The 17,234-nt window shown below is 38.8% G+C and overlaps 1 protein-coding gene across 1 annotated transcript in view; it reads left to right on the top strand.

Moving 5' to 3' along the window:
* NIPAL2 (NIPA like domain containing 2) overlaps positions 1 to 17,234 on the top strand; it is a 71,447-nt gene that overhangs the window by 9,726 nt on the left and 44,487 nt on the right. The window contains exons 2-3 of the mRNA XM_059394923.1: positions 10,490 to 10,558; positions 11,596 to 11,767. Coding sequence (XP_059250906.1) covers positions 10,490 to 10,558; positions 11,596 to 11,767 — 241 coding nt within the window. The remainder of the gene's footprint in view (positions 1 to 10,489; positions 10,559 to 11,595; positions 11,768 to 17,234) is intronic.

Below are 17,234 nucleotides of genomic sequence, written 5' to 3'. Positions count from 1 at the left end.
TTTCACATATGGTATTATGGTTTTAACTCAGTTTGGGTTAGTATTGCAGACAACTCAATTATCTGCAAAGGCAAAGGAAATTAGTGGTAAGAATAGCCAACCCATTCAGTAATCCAAAAAGCATTCCATGTTTCAGGTTGTCTCCAATGTTTAACCACGATAAATATGAATATTGATTCTCCATGGCCCTGTTGTAATTAACTCTCCCTTTGCCCCTACTTCTCTGAACTCCTGACATTGTCTCCCAAATGGTTTTCCTGTTCTCTGGTCTTGCTCCACGCCAGTCCATCCCTCACACTACAGCCAGGAGGAAACTTCTTCCAAGTCAAATCTGGATCTGTCCTCTAGTTTGGAGTCTTTTGTGCCCCTTATAGATTCATGGCAGATAACGGCTCCTGCCTGCCTCTCCGGTCCAGCTCTCCTGGCATCTTCTACTGGAAGGCCCTTCAGGCACCCTGTTGACTGCAGATTGGATTAAGTTAAAGATCTTGAGATCAGAAGACTATCCTGGATTATCTGGATGGACCATAAATGCCACTTTAATATAAGAGGGAGACAGGGAGATTTCATACAAAAAAAAAAAACAACAAAAAAACAGACGGTGATGTGGCCGTAGAGATAGAGATTAGAGTGATAGAACCGTAAACCAACGATAGGCCAGCAGCCACCAGAAAATGGGAAAGGCATGAAACAAATTCTCCTCTAGAGCCTTCAGAGGGAATGTAGCTCTGCCATCTTGATTTCAGCCCAGCGAAATTGATTCTGGGTTTCTCGCTTCCCAAACTGTGAAAGTATACATTTCTGTTACTTTAAGCCACCGAGTTTGTGGTAATTTGTCATCACAGCCACGCCTGTGACTAATATATGCTCCAAGCTAGGCAGATTCGCACTCTGCCCCTTCCATTCCCATGGGTTCTGTAAAGCATCTACCTCTGTGACAGATTTAACAGGTGGTAGTCTGTTATCAGGTGCTTTTTCTTCTTCTGAGCTCCTTGAGGATCCTTTGCATCCTCAGGTCCTGACATAGAACCCAATATTGGGCCATTTGCCAAATAAACCCCAACTGGATGCATGACCGAATGAATACCTCCTTTGTGAGCATCCTCGAGTTGTCTCTGCCGTACTTACCATTTTCTCTCCGACCCCTTGCATTTCGTGTCCTTTTCCTCCACATTGTGTGTTTCTCCCAAGCAGTATCTGCACGTGGTTTTCAATCGTGCACTTGTTTTATTTTCCCCCCGTTTAAGATCGTTCCTTGGTTTGGCCGGCTTGCTTTATATTTCTTGCTTTTCTTATTATCATCTCCTCTTTTAACTCTTTTTAAATGAATCCATATTCTCTTTAACGTCATTGAGTCTGTAAAGCAGTTTTGTTTTTTTTTTAACTTCTTAGTTTGAAAATTTTCCAACTCATAGAAAGCGAGGAAGGGTAGAGCAGTAAATACCACGTGTCCTTCAGCTGCAGATTCGCCAGTTGTTAACACTGGGAAACATTTGTTTGTTCTTTCTCGCTCTCTGTATTTTTTTTTCACCTTGTACTGTAATATACCATTTCAAAGTAAGTTGTATACACTATGAGTCTTCACGCCTAATATTTAGGTATTTTAAAGCATTACCAAGAATTTGGATGTCCTCCTGTCCCTTCCTGCCTGGTCTGGAGGTGAGGGAATTGTCTACCAGTTTACAAGGTGCAAAAGCAAAACAATCCCAGCTCATTCCTAAGAGTTTCCTGTGACATGGGGTGAACTGAACACCCATTTCTCAGACATGTCATCTCCTTGCAGATTGAGGTTCTTAGGGTCATTCCCGCAGGGACTGGTTGACCTAAATCACTCAACCTGTGGTATTTCCAGAACTAAAACTAAATCTGTCACTTGCGTGCTCAGGCCTATTTTACTGCCTGGAACAGGAGACATAGCATTATTCCAGTTGCAAGGTGAATATGACGATTACAGCATTCCAGACTAGCTCTGAATCTATGGTTCTTTTGAACCACACACTAGCTCTTATTGGGGTAGAATTTATGTTCTGAAGGCAGAGCCAGGAATATGCTTGAGTTCAAAGTCAGAAACAGGACAGACTACTCGCAATTCCACACACCCGTGTTATACCCCACCTCCATCTGGCCAAACCACCCCACCCATGGATTATAGGTCAATAACTTTATGCAAAATATCTAAAGAACACTCTTGGCACAAGAAGTAGGATAGAAGATTGTTATTCCAAATAAAACAAAAACATCCTTGATACTTATCAGCGCTGATATTTTGAATCTCATTCCAGATAAATTGTTTGCTCTGGCTCCCACCATCTGTTTGCCAAGACATCCTGGAAACGTCAGGAATTAAGCTACAGTGGTGACAAGAGAGAGCACTGAACAAATTCAGGGCATCTTTCTGTGTGTCCGGCCTGTACTTCTAACTGCATTATTGAGCAGTGGAGAAACTTTTCCTTTTGATTATTATCTTTGCTTTATTTGACTTGTGCTGAGAAAAAGAAACAGATTTTACGATTTTAAAATTGTAGTAAATTGACAATGACTAGCCAGAAGGTTACTGATTGCAGTCGGTGAAGACATAGTGATTCAGGCATGAACGGGATGCCTTGGGGCCAAAATTTGCCTGCTTCTAGCTATGTGAATTTGCACAAGTCCCTCTTCTTCTGTGGCCTTCTGTTCTTTCCTGAGCAGTCTCCAAATCAGCAAGGGGAGAAAGGGAGTGGGGGAAGGAGAGGAGATCTCAACTCCCATTAATTCTAAAATGCTAGAGAACAGAGAACACTGAGTAAAGTAATGATGTAAATGAGACATCTTTAATTTAAATGGTGTTTTATAAAGGTCTTCTCACTGTATGCAAATGATACTCCTGACTACAGATGAGGATTTTTGTAGTCATTAAAGTACATTTACCCGAGCCTCTAATTGGAAACAGCGTTTAATACTGGTTACTTCAAGTTACTGTACGTTCTTGAAGGTAATTAAACCATCTTCTTTTAAAAACATTGCAAATTTGAAGTATCCCTCCCCATCAATTAGGGGTATTAATGAGGATTTACTGTATTACTACTATTTACAATCATGTGTGAAATGAATTTAATGAGTATGCAATTAACCTTGAATAATTAGGGAAAGTTTCAGAAAAATGAGAATAAGATATGCTGAGTTTATCAGGAAACTGTTTCTGACACCTGCTTCAATACTATATATTACTTGTTTGTATGATAAGAATTAACTAGATTTTAAACGTTAACAAGCACCTTTTTATTGCATACTAGTGGAAACTCTTCATTGTCAAAATCTGATTTCTGGGACAAGCTTGTGTTCTCACAAAAGCTGAGAGCTTGGAATATTTAAACTCCAGCTGATTACAAAGTATTTCCTTTGATATCCTCCTAGGACCAAAGACCAAAATGTACTATTTCTAGATAGTTTATAATCAGTTCAAATAACATTTAATAAGCAACTTCATTCTGTCAGGTCCTATACTAGTGATTAGGGTTACAAAAATGAGTTGACAAGTAAGTCACAGCTCTGCCCTCAAGGAGCTTGTAGTCTGGAGGGAAAATGAACTTGTACAAAATCATCACAATATTGTAGAGTATATGTAGACATAGAAGTAGATGAAGATTCAATTCAGAGGAGGAAAGTCAGAAAAGCTCATTTAGAACTGGTCTTTTGTCAGAGGGAAGTCAGAGGAAATTGTCTGGAATTCAGTATAAAGAGATAAAGAGTTGGAAATATGATATTAATAGGAAACAAGGAGGGAGTATTTAAGGGTCTAACATTACTAATAACAGGAGTTCTATGTGGAGAGAATAGAACAAAAGGGAGAGGACATTCAAAGAGATAATAGTTGAGAACTTAGCCAAATTGGTCAAAGACATGAATCCTCAACTTGAAGCGTGAGTCCTAAGCAAAATGTAGTTCACACACCAAAAAACTGTAGTGAAACTGCTGAAAACCCAGGACAAAGAAAATCTTAAGAGCATCCTAAGAAAAATGACAGACCATTTGCAAAGGAACAACAATTAGGTCGACAACCTTCTTCTAAAAACAAGCCGCACCAGGAGACGATGGAATAATATTGTCAGAGCACTGAATGAAGCAACTATCAACCTGCACGTTCAAAGGGAAAGGTGACATAAAGGTATTTGGAGAATAACTGAGAACTAGAATTCAAGGATTTCATTGACAGAGCTACTAAAGATTTCTTCAGGAAGGACACTGAACCCAGAAAAAAATTAAGATGTCAGAATATAATATCCAAAAAGTAGGAACAACCCAAATGTCCACCAGCGGATAAATACATAAATAAAATGTGGTATACCTTATCATAGAATGTTCCGTAGCCATACAAAGGGATGATACACTCTACATACTTGATACATGCTGTTACATGTTACAACATAGTAAGCCTTGAAAACAACATGCTAAGTGTAGAAAACGGGACACAAAAGGCCACATATTGTTATGAATAACTTAACATATTGTTATGAGTCACCTTATATAAATTGTCTACAATAGGCAGATCCATACAGATGGAAAGTAGATGGGTGGTTGCTAGGGACTGAGGAGAGGAGGGAATGGGAAGTGACTGTTAATGGGTGTAGAGTTTGGTTTTGGGGTGATGAAAATATTCTGAAATCAGTGGCGACAGTTGCATAACTCTGAACATTCTTAAAACTATTAAGTTTACTATTTAAGTTTTAAAGGGTGATCATGATGGTATGTGAATTGTATCTCAATAAAGCTATTTTTTCAAAAGAGCAGTGATGAGCAAAGCGATAAACATGGATGAATAAAGCAAGTATTGATTGTATGACACAATCATAACAATGATTAATTTGAGGATCTAAAAGCAAGGTGGAACTAACATACCATCAACACCCTGTAGGATAGGAGAGGAGAGAATGTAGTTAAAGCAAAATTTTTTTTGTAGTTAAAGCAAAATGTTCAGGAGGTTAGAAATATTGATTAACATTAGAATTTATATCAAGAATGCAAGATAAATTTAATAGAGAAACTGCATTACTCATATATTGCTTTGGGGGTTGTAAAATGGGACAGTTACTCTGGAAAATAGTTTGGCAGTTCTTTTCAAAACTCAAAATAGACTTACCCCATGGTCTACCACTTACACTTTTGGCATTTATCCCAGAGAAATGAACTTATTTTCATACAGAACTTGTACACGGTGTTCATAGCAGCTTTATTTATACAGCCCAAAACAGGAAACTACTCAGAATGTCATTCAGTGGGCGAATGGTTAAATAAATTGTGGTACACCCATACCGTGGAATGCTACTCATCATTTAAAAGGAATGGACTGTTGATCCAACAACTTGGATGAACCTCAAAGCTAATGCCAATTTTAAAAGTGTATAAACTGCGTAGTTCCATTTAAGTAGCACATGTAAATTAATATAATTCTAGAAATGGAGAACAGATTAGTGGTTGCTGTAGGTTAGAGATGGGGAGGGGAAGAAGATGGGTATATCAATAAAAGTGTAACACAAAAGAGAATCTTAATGGTAATAGTACAGATGAGTATCTTGTTCTCACATACATCCACATACAAGTGCTAGCATAAATGGTAACATTTGAACAAGATCTTTACCAATGCCGATTTCTTGATTTTGACGTTTCATTATAGTTGTGGAAAATGTTAAATTTGAGGGAAGGCTGGGGAGGAGTACACAGGACCTACCTTTACATTTCTTTGCAGCCTACTGTGAGTAATTATTTAAAATAAAAAGTTTTTAAAACTTACAGTAATTACTAAAAGAAAATAAATAAAATGTATAACTTCCTAGCCAAAAGAACAGGGGAAGGAAAAAAAGAACAATCAACCAAGATCCAACAAGATTGAGGAAAGGAGAAAATAGAAAGCAAAGAAAAAACAAAATAGCTACAAATACAAAGATGGTGAAAACAAACAAAAGTGTATTTATAATCACAATAAATAAAATGGACCAAACTTCCCATTTAACAGAAAGTCTCAGGTTTTGTTTTTTTAGTTCAGTTATTTTCAATGTGTAAGAGGCCTGACTAAATATAATGACACAGAACTATTGAAAGTAAGTGATGTGGAGGGGCGCCGGGGTGGCTCAGTGGGTTAAAGCCTCTGCCTTCGGCTCAGGTCATGATCCAGAGTCCTGGGATCGAGCCACACATCGGGCTCTCTGCTCAGCAGGGATCCTGCTTCCTCCTCTCTCTCTGCCTGCTTCTCTGCCTACTTGTGATCTCTGTCAAATAAATAAAATCTTAAAAAAAAAAAGAAAGTACGTGATGTGGAAAGTGGCTAATATCCAAAGAAAACAGCTATATTATGACAATAGCAGATAAAAGAAACTTTAAAGTGAAAACGTTATTGAGATTAAAAGAGTCAATATATAGTGATAAAAGGAACAATTAACTGAGAAGATAAAACAATACTGATCTTTTATATACCAATATATAACACTTTACATTTTTTTAACACTTTATATTTTTTAAAGCAAAATTCAATATATTTAAAAGGAAAATGGATAAATCCATGTTCATAGTTATATTTTTAGTATACCTACATTAGTATTAAGAGTAGAAAAGATCTGGGGCGTCTGGATGGCTCAGTGGGTTAAGCCTCTGCCTTCGGCTCGGGTCGTGGTCTCAGGGTCCTGGGACCGAGCCCCGCATCGAGCTCTCTGCTCAGCGAGGAGCCTGCTTCCTCCTCTCTCTCTGCCTGCCTCACTGCCTACTTGTGATCTCTCTCTCTCTCTGTCAAATAAATAAAATATTTAAAAAAAAGAGTAGAAAAGATCTGAGCAATGAATTGATGGAGATAGGTAGATAACAAAATATATATCGAATGTATTAGCCCAACATACAAGCATACACGGAATACTTAATAAAACTTGACCATTCACTATTAGGTCACAAAATAAATTTCAGCTTATACCATACTAGGTCAAAAAGCAAGTGTTACTTTATACACAGCTTGTTTTCTGCCCACAATTCAATAAAACTGAAAATTGGTAACAAAGTAATAACCAACATCCCCATTCATTTTTAATAAAATCAAAGAAAATTGCATGCCAAAAGTTAAGCATGAAGCTAAAACAATAGAGTGTACTTATGGAAAACTGTAGAGCTGCGCTTGCATATATTATTAGATAGGAAGAAACAGGAAAAGCTAATGGGTTAAGTGTCTAAATGAAGATGAAAAAAAAATCAGTAAACAAGGGTAAAAGCAAATCTAGGAAGGAAAAAATTGATCTCTGTCAACTTGAGAAGAACATTATCTCTGGAAGGGAGAAGAGACTATAAGAAAGTGAGCTATATTGGTGGTATTTTATTTCTTTGGGGCAAAAAAAAAAGTATAAATACTTTGTGTATTAAAAATAATTCTTTGGGGATGGCTGGGTGGCTCAGTCAGTTAAGCGCCTGCCTTTGACGCAGATCATGATCCCAGGATCCTGGGATCAAGTCCCACATCGGGGTCCCTGCTCATCGGAAAGCCTGCTTCTCCTTCTGTCTGATGCTCCCCCTGCTCACAGATACACTTGCACTTTCTGTCTTTCTCTCTCCGACAAATAAATAAAATCTTTATTTTTTTTTTTAATTTATTTGACACAGAGAGCGAGATCACAAGTAGGCAGAGAGGTAGGCAGAGAGAGGGGGGAAGCAGACTCCCTGCTGAGCAGAGAGCCCAATGCAGGGCCCGATCCCAGGCCCCTGAGATCATGACCTGAGCCGAAGGCAGAGGCTTAAATCACTGAACCACCCAGGCGCCCCTAAATTTAAAATTAAAAAAAAAAAATCCATGGCCAAATCCAAGATGATGTAGATTTATTCCTATGTTTCTTCCTGAGAATTTCATAGTTTTAGCTCTTAACTTGGGTCTTTGATTTGAATTAAATACTATATATAGTTTATGATCAGCAGCTGTACCATTTAACCTCCTCTTCAGCAGTGCACCTGGGTTCCAATTTCTCCACATCTATCCAACACTTGTTACTTTCTGTTGTTGGTGGTTTTCTTAAATTGTAGACATTCAAATGGGTGTGAAGTGGTAGCTCATTGTGATTTCAGTTGGCATTTTCCTAGTGATTAGAGCTGGTGAACGTCTTTTCATGTGCCTTTTGGCCATTTGTGTACCTTCTTTGGAGAAATGTCTATACTTGCCCATTTTTAATTGGGCTTTTAATTTATTGTTGAATTACAGGAGTTCGTTATGATGGATATCAATCTTTATGAGATACATGACTTGCAAATATTGATTCCTATTGTGTAGATTGTCTCTTCACTCTATTAATAGTGTCCTTTTAGATTTTGTTTATTTATTTGACAGACAGAGATCACAAGTAGGCAGGGAGGTAGGCAGAGAGAGGAGGAAGCAGGCTCCCTGCTGAGCAGGGAGCCCAATGCGGGGGCTCAATCCCAGGACCCTAGGATCATGACCTGAGCCAAAGGCAGAGGCTTTAACCCACTGAGCCAACCAGGCACCCCATATAGTGTCCTTTGTTGAACAAACAATTTTAATCTTGGTGAAGCCCAGCTTATGTGTTCTTTCTTTTGTTGCCTGTGCTTTTGGTGTCATATCTGAGCAATCATTGCCAATTTTTAAACAGCCTGGTGGTGTTTAAACTACTCAGTGAATGATTTAAAGAACTGAAGTAAGTTATTTCTATTCTACGATTTACTGTTATAATTATGGAAGATTTCATCATCATCCATTCAATCCCAAACTTCTTCTGAATCTTTATTTTCCTGATTACTGCCAAATGCATTCGATTATAAATTGAAAGCATGGAAATAGCACAATTGATTATGATACAGTTTTTCCCCATGAGGAATAGTGATCAAAATTATTGCCAAGTGCCTTTATTAGAAAAAGAAAATTCTTAACTGATTAAAGGCTATGCATATTATATATCAACTATTAAATGGGTTTTCAACTTTTCTGCTTCATTTTTTAAAAACACTGAATTTCACTTCAGCACATATAATAGAGTTCTAAAACTTCAAAGACATTTTGCATTCTGAAAAGGGTTCCTTGTGGTTATAATATTCATTTGAAATTCAAATAACTCCTTGGAATTTGAAGCTAGCTAGGAGTTTTGTATTTTTTAAAAAGAGAGAGAGAGAGAGACAGGGAAGATCCCTGATACCATTGCTAATTTATACTGCTGTAAGATGTGACACATTTGTACCTAGATAGGAGCAGCAAACACATCTTCTGAAGTCATCAGATAATACATGCATTCTCTATAGTAAACATCTTAGACAATGTGTAAGAACTTATTTTTAAACTCTTTTTGTTCTACTTTTAAACCATTATATACTTTTTCCAGCAAGTATTTTTCAAGAGCTCTTAATTTTGTAAAGTAGATGATGTAGATGATCCAATAGAAGCCTAAGACTTGGTCCTCTTCCCCCAACTTGCCATCCATCCATCCATCCCTAGAAAGTAACGATGCACAAGACAGTATAAAAGAAGAAATACAAGCATTTACCGTGTAGAGTCTCAGAAAGTAAGGACGGACTGCAGTAGTATGAACAGGTCTCAAGGAGGTGGACCTCAGCAGGCCAGGAGGGTGAAGTAGGCTGGATGGACCGAGGAAGGGCCTGTTCTCTCTAGGCGAGAGGGGAGATAGGAGCCAAAGTGTGACAGACTGGAGAATGTTGTGTGCTGGGTACCGGAGTTAGAGGGTACATTAAATAGGCAGCGGCCAGTTGTCAGGGCAGAAAGAGGACAGATTATGGGGAGCTGGTGTGGAGTTTTATATTCGATGCAGCTGACTGTGGAGAAACACTGAGTTCTTGATCAGAGGAGTGGTGGGAAGATGTAGTCTCTCTCCATGGAGATCACAGAACTTTAGAAGTAAAGGGATTTTGAAAACATCTTATTCAACATCTTCTTGTTTCCTGAAGCCAGGGAACTGAAATAACTTACTCAGAGTCACCCATTAGAAAATAGCAGATCTGATTCTCAAACACATCCTTTCTTCCAAGGCCAGCGATCTTTCCTTCATTTCACCCTCCTCCAGAATATAGGCAGAGAAAGGAGTGAGGGAGACCAGATGGGCAACAATTATGAAGTCCACACTTGAGGCAATGAACACCACAATCAGAGGCGTTGCTGAGGAAAGTCGACTGAAAGGGCAAATAAGAAGCACCCTAGTGAGAAAAAGTCAGAACCTGGTAACTGTTTTCTTTATTTGAGCCCAAATAGGCAAAAATCTAGAGAACTCAGTACAGGATTGTGCTAGTTCTAAAAAATAATATTTGACTAAAGCGAAAAAGACAAATCCTAGTAAAACCACTATTCATAATCCAAGTGGCCCTAGCAAATGGGTGCTAAGTAAATATTTGCTAATGAACAAATAAATAAATGTATCAACTTAAATTTTGTTAGTTTTTGTTTCGTTTTGGGTTTTGGTTTTGAGGGGGGGTGTTGTTTAGGAAGTAGCTTACAAGTGTTATTTTAACAAGAAAACATTTTCTTTTACAGATTCACCTGTTGGGAGTTTTGCTAGCCATTTTAGGAAATTTGGTAATGAGTATTTCCCTAAATATTCAGGTAAGAAGTAGTTTATTTTTCTAACTCTGTAGTTTGATCCAGGAATACATTATGACTTCAGGAGGCCTCGGGTACTTCCTGGGATCCTTCCTCCACAAAAATAAACAAGTATATCTGATGACCTCATTGATGTAAAGACAAATAGAGTCTAGGATAATTGCATTCACTTTCTTCTTCTGATTAAAATTAAAATTTTTTTAAAAAATCAAATGTTTCTGTGGACCTGTTAATAATATCACATGGCCAAGGCAACGTGCTTCAGTGGCTTGTGAATCTATACCACAAATTTGTACCTAAGAAGTTCACAGTCTTGGCACAAACCAAGATTTATTTTTAATGTTCTGTGCTTTCTTCTAGTACTCTTATTATTTTTTTAGTTTTTAAATGTAATGTAGACTGGTACATATGTATTAATAGAAAGTACGTTCAGCCATCATCAAATCAATAATGAAATAGAGCTTTATTTAATGGCCAATTTTCCAGGAATGTAGATGTTTCAAATACAAGGAAATACTCAAACCATGTGTAAACAAGAGTCCACCACCCGACCCCCTACTAGCAAAGCATCTGCTCTGCTATGTTACTATGGTAGCTGTTTGACTCATCCATTGAAATCCCTTTTCCAAGGGGTTTTCTTGAGTAACTTATTATTTTCATTTCATCAATGTTTATTTTGGCATCTGGACTTTTTTTGACCTTCTAAAGGAAGTGCTGTGGTGTGGTGGACTAAAAGGGCACTTAATTCTTTAGCACACTGCTCATCTTTGGAGAGCAATTAGTAATGCTAATTTTACAGTTATGAGAATTAAGCAACATTCCTATATAAGGAAGGCCCTTTCCACACAAAATCCCCCATCAGTGGCAGTGACTTCTGCAGTTAATATGTTTGGAACAAGCAGAAAACCATAATAATTGTTCTGTAATAATCAGTAAGTAAATTTTAAAAACCATGATGCAAATGCATAGGACCAAAAATGTTCAAGGCAAGTTTTAATTGGATAGAATATGTTCTTACTTACTTTCTGATTTACTTCCAGAAATATTCTCATGTCCAATTGGCGCACCAGGAACACCCAAGGCCCTACTTCAAGAGCGCATTGTGGTGGGTTGGGGCTGCCCTCATGGCTGTGGGCGAGATGGGCAACTTCGCCGCCTACGGATTTGCTCCCATTACTCTCATCGCCCCATTAGGCTGTATGTCTGTCACAGGTGAGCCATTTCTCTGTGTTTTAACAAAAACAAATGTTTAGAGATCAGAATAATTGGCAAAAAAAAAAAAAAAAATCCACACACATATAACATGAACAACACATGAGTAAGAGAAGAGAGTCGACTTCCTGTTTTCTTAGCACTTTAACTTAGAACAATTACCCTAACTTCACTGATCCGCAGTCAGGCTGCCCCCTTACCCATAAAGGAACCTGCACTTTGTAACTGTAGTATTTATGTTTAAAAGCCTGATTTCCAGGGGCACCTGGGTGGCTCAGTGGGTTAAAGCCTCTGCCTTCGGCTCAGGTCATGATCCCAGGGTCCTGGGATGGAGTCCCACATCAGTCTCTCTTCTCGGCAGGGAGCCTGCTTCCTCCTCTCTCTTCTCTGCCTGCCTCTCTGCCTCCTTGTGATCTCTGTCAAATAAATAAATAAATATTAACTTTTTTAAAAAGAAAAGCCTGACTTCCAGTATCTGCATCTTAATAAATTAACAGGAACAGCAAATGTTATATCATGCTTTTTAAATTATCAATGAATTATCTAAAAGCGTTTGTGATGCATCATGCTTTATTCATATGTGAAACTGACATTACATGTACTTAGAGTGTTTGATGCCTGATCCTGACTCCATAGTTCAGTATCTCTTTTACATTAAGAATTAAATATTGTCATGTGTGGGGGGACACCTGGATGGCTCAATCGGTTAAGCCTCTGCCTTTAGCCCAGGTCATAATCCCAGCATCCTGGGATTGGGGCCGCATCAGATTCCCTACTAATGGTGGGGCATGGGGGTCTGCTTCTGCCTCTCCCTCTGCCCTTCCTCTCTGCTTGTGCATCATTTCTCTCTCTCAAATAAATAGATAAATAAATAATCCTTTAAATAATCCTTTTTTTAAAAAAAAGAATTAAATATTGGGGCTCCTGGGTGGCTCAGTTGGTTTAGCATCTGCTTCTGGATTTAGGTTCAGCTCATGATCTCAGGATTGTGGGATGGAGCCCTGTGGGCTCCGCCCTAGGCCTAGAGCCTATTAAGAAACTCTCTCTGCCCCTCCCCCTGCTCACGTGCTCACATCCTTGCAGACTCTCCCTCTAAAATAAATAAATATATCTTTTAAAAAAAACAATTAAATATTGGTTATTCTACATTACTATAAGAATGTGTAATTTTATAGTACTGCCAGAATTAACCTACTTTCAAAATTTATGATTTACTAAATATATCTAGAAAAGAGAATATGAGATGTTGCTAAAGACTAAAAAATAAAAGAGCAAAAATCACTGCTAAAAAGATGAATAAATTTTCTAAGCCTTGTTAAAATCAATAAAATCTTTTTAGATTTACTCTTTATTTGCTGCTATGGCAACAGCATGTTTTTAAATGTGAATTTGAAGCCTCCACTGAAGTAGAAAGGAGTTGATGGTTATTGTCTGCTAACAACTAGATCAAGTGTAAGATGCACTCATATGCTCCAATTTAATATTTCTCCTTAAAAAAATGATATTCTTAAAGAAAGCATAGTTTAAACCAAAATAATATATATTTGAAAAGAATGTAATTTATTTTGATAGTAGTTTCCCCCTCTTAATCACTCAAAATATTGTATTTAAAATATTTTCATGGTATACTGTAGTAGGATATCTAGCAAAGAACACTTTTTCAGCTTTCTAGGAATTGCTCACGTAAAATTGCCATCCTGTTATTACTCTGAATAGGCACACCATTTATGTAATCATTGCTGTCTTTAACATTCTAATAAAGTGAGCAATTTTAGCATATCTTCTCTTTGCTATACATACCATGTACACAGACATTGTGGATTTCTTCTTTCTTCTCAAAATCTGAGAAATAATAGATAAAAGTTCTAGTTATATTGTAACCTTGGGACCTCTACAGGCCCCAATTATTCTAAAAATGTTGTATTATTCTTCATAATGACTATATGTTTAGAGCTGGTTTTCATTTTTATTTCTTGTTTTGCTTCATGCTTAGCTTCCATGAAATAGGCAAAAAAGTGTCCAGGAATATAAACAGACACCTGGGGAGGGTTGAGTGTACCATATGATAATGAAATTTTCCATTTATCTTGAGTCTCCCAGGTACTGGTAATCCTTTTTTCTGGGAACAAGAAAAAGAGAGCTACTCCAACTAGCCCAAAGAAAGGGGAGTGTGGCTGGATTTATTGCAATAATCAGGGATTTCACAGAAATAAAATACAGCCAGGCCCTGTTGGGACCTAAAGTGAGAATTTGGAAGTTACCAGAGATTAAGGGTCCCTGGATACCCCTCACAGACCTTCAGGGAAGCTGCCTGTGAAGCTGCTCATCTTGGCCGGACTTGCTCAAAGCTCCCATTAATAGTAAGAAGCTTAAGTTTTCTCACTCACCTTAGACAGTGTCCTGTCCTCCCCAAGTCCTCATGGGGCCAGTCTACCTACTTTCAAACTCTGAGCCCACTGGTTTGACAGATGGGACTACTTTCAAACTCTGAGCCCACTGGTTTGACAGATGGGACTTTCTCATTGTTACAGAGCATTTTTCGTTCTGTGCTCTTGGCCCCAGTTAATATTTCAGTGTTAGAACCTTTTCAGCAACCTCCCTCTCTGCCCATAAAATGATTCAAAGAAGTAAAAAAAAAAAAACAAAAACAAAGACAAAAAACTTATAGCTTCAAATACAAACCATTTCCTACTTTACAATCTTTGCAAACAGCAATATATGCTTATAATATTCCCACAGCATTCCGGAGCTGAATTTAGGTTACTGTGAAGTGTTTTGGGTGGGTTATGGGCCATTGGTGATTGGCAATATTCCCCAGAACAAACCGTTACCACCCTGAGATTCTTTATAAAGATTCTAGAAACTCTGAAGGACCTGAAGCAAAAAAGGAAAGAATTTTTAAAATAGCCATATCATATGGCTCTGTGTACAGATGAGACAGAAGAGTGTCCATGTTTTTCTGTGCTGGAATTTTTCCTCTTATTATTTCTTGGGAGATTCATGAAAGAAATCAGACTTCCTTCTGAGTTTTAAGAAAACAGACCAAAAAAGATACTGTATTTTGGATGGAATGGGAGCTTGCATATTCTTTTCTGGCCTTTCTTCTATTTTTTTGTTGTTTTTATTTAAAAAAAAAAAAAAAAAAGAAAGAAAGAAAATTTTAAAAAGCTGGACCTCCAAAGTAGAGTAAGTGTTTTCTTTCGTCTTCCTTCCTCTGCTTAAGTGATCTGGTTCGCACCAACCCTGTGTTCCTTTCACCCTTCCAGAAGTAAGGAGAGATCCTATGGAGGTCATCCTGTGCTCTGATCTCACTGCACACAATATGCCAGGCCTGCTAATATGTCAGACCCTCTGTCTTGTCTTCAATCATCAAAATTCTTTTTCCCTTTGTAACTTCAGTTGAACAGATTGTTCTCAGGACTCGTGTAGAAGAAACACTATGATAAGCATTATGGCTCTTTCAGTTTGGGCTCTTCCCACATGGCGGTCTCCAGCCATCTTCCTGTCTGTCCTTTCTTTCCCTTTCTGTGTGCGTGTGTTCTGCTGACCCCGCTGCCACGCTCACCTTGAAGCAGCCAGTGCTCAAACGCTATTTTACCGGTGGCTCCAAAGGTGTTCTGAGAAACAAAGAGCTCCACGATCAGAAAGATCTCTGCCGTATTGGATTTTCAATGTTAGCCCGGTTTCCTGAGGGCAGGGCTCAGCGGGGCTCAGCCCAGGACAGACCCACGCACACTGTGAGTCTCCCAGAGACAGATGCAGTAGGCCAGGTTTCCAGAACCTGCTGACCACACAACATTTTTACATGAAGCACCGCAAAGGACAGCAGTTCTGCAGAAAACCCTGTAAGGAATTCTTAAGGCAATGCTCACGTGAGTAATTATCCAATCTCCACTGCCTGGCTTGGGCGAGTTATCCAGCCTGCCTGAGTCTCAAGGATTGGGTAACAGGCCATAATCCTGGCAGATTTGAATGCCCAGGCCTGGGTCTGGCTTTTGGAGAAAATGCCCTGGTATCCTTGTGTCGCCTTGCACTTGGAATCTGTTTTTCTCACTGAAAAATCGGTCCAAAGGCTCATTCTGACTAATACGCTCGTTATGCTGGCAAGGTGGTTAATTCTGGATGTTGACTTGTGTCTGTGTTTCCATTAATTAAGAAAGCTTAATGGATGTTTTTCCTTTTTCTTTCTTTTTTTTTTAAAGATTGTATTTATTTATTTATTTTAGAGAGGGAGATAGAGCAAGTGAGTAGGAAGAGGAGAGAGGGAGAGGGACAAGCCGACTCTGCGTGCACTGAGCAGGAAGCCCAACACAGGGCTTGATCTCACAACCCTGAGATCATGATCTGAGCCGAAATCCATACTCGGACACTTGCTTTCCCAACTGGGGCCCCCAGGTGCCCCTTAATGGATGTTTTCAATTTCGTCTACAGCCTAGGCTGGATATTTGTCCCAATAAAACAGGGCAGGTAAGTGGTCAGGAACACACGCTCTGGGGCCACACAGCCCAGCTCTAGGATTGACATCTCAGTTCTGCCGCAGGAAAGCTCTGTGACCTCACACAAGTAGTATCAACAGGTTGAAGCCTCAGATCCCTAATCTGCAAAATGGGGAGAGAAAAGAGTTCTTACCTCAGAAGTTGTGCTGGTGAGATGAGGATGGCAGGAACAGAATAAACACAAACACCTAGGAACAGTGTTGGACGCAGACTACAGTGTTTGACATAATGACAGCTCTAGTGGTTGTCGCTGTGACTTACAGTAATTATGATCACTCAGAAACAAAGCATGTTATTCTTTCTAAGGGCATCTGTTCCCCAGCCCCAAAAGATGGCTGATGATTAAATTCTCTAAAATGGAGGAGCCAGTTTAAGAAAAGCTCTTTATTGTTCTTACCCATGTAATAGTTAGTTTTCAGGGAGTGGAAAAGTAGGATCCTTGCAGCTCATGGGTCCAGCCATTGAACTGCAATTACCCTTTGACCTCTCCACATGCTACCTATCAAAACATGTTGGAAAATACCAGAATTTCTGAATAACCAACCAAGACAAAAATACATTAAACACACACAGATATTTGTCAGAGGAAAAGCATGGCAGCCTGAGGTGTGTGTGTGACTTCATGTCTTTTCACTCTGGCTTCATAGCACTTTTGTGAACTTGCTAATTGACTTCAGAGAGGCTGAAGGACCGATTTCTTTCAGGCCTAGCTGCAATTTGGGAATGTGTGTTTGGAGAAACTATTATACCAGAAATCGAGTGAAAAGAAAGAAGTTGGATATTCTGTGCAGTTTGTAATAAAATTTTAAACTGCTGCTAATCCTTCCCTCCTCAGAAGGCCTTTCTTGGCTTCTAGACTAAATTAAACAGGCTTATTCTCTATTCCCTTAACACCCCACGTGGGCCCTCTTCTTGTCCATGTGGTGCCTTTTTGTGACTAGAAAAAGGTAGCCTTTCTCGTGCTGCTTTAT

Source organism: Mustela nigripes, chromosome 3 (assembly GCF_022355385.1).
Source record: "Mustela nigripes isolate SB6536 chromosome 3, MUSNIG.SB6536, whole genome shotgun sequence".
Taxonomy (NCBI): Eukaryota; Metazoa; Chordata; class Mammalia; order Carnivora; family Mustelidae; genus Mustela; species Mustela nigripes.
Note: the sequence above shows the minus strand (reverse complement) of the source record. Positions and strands in the feature narration are given on the sequence as shown.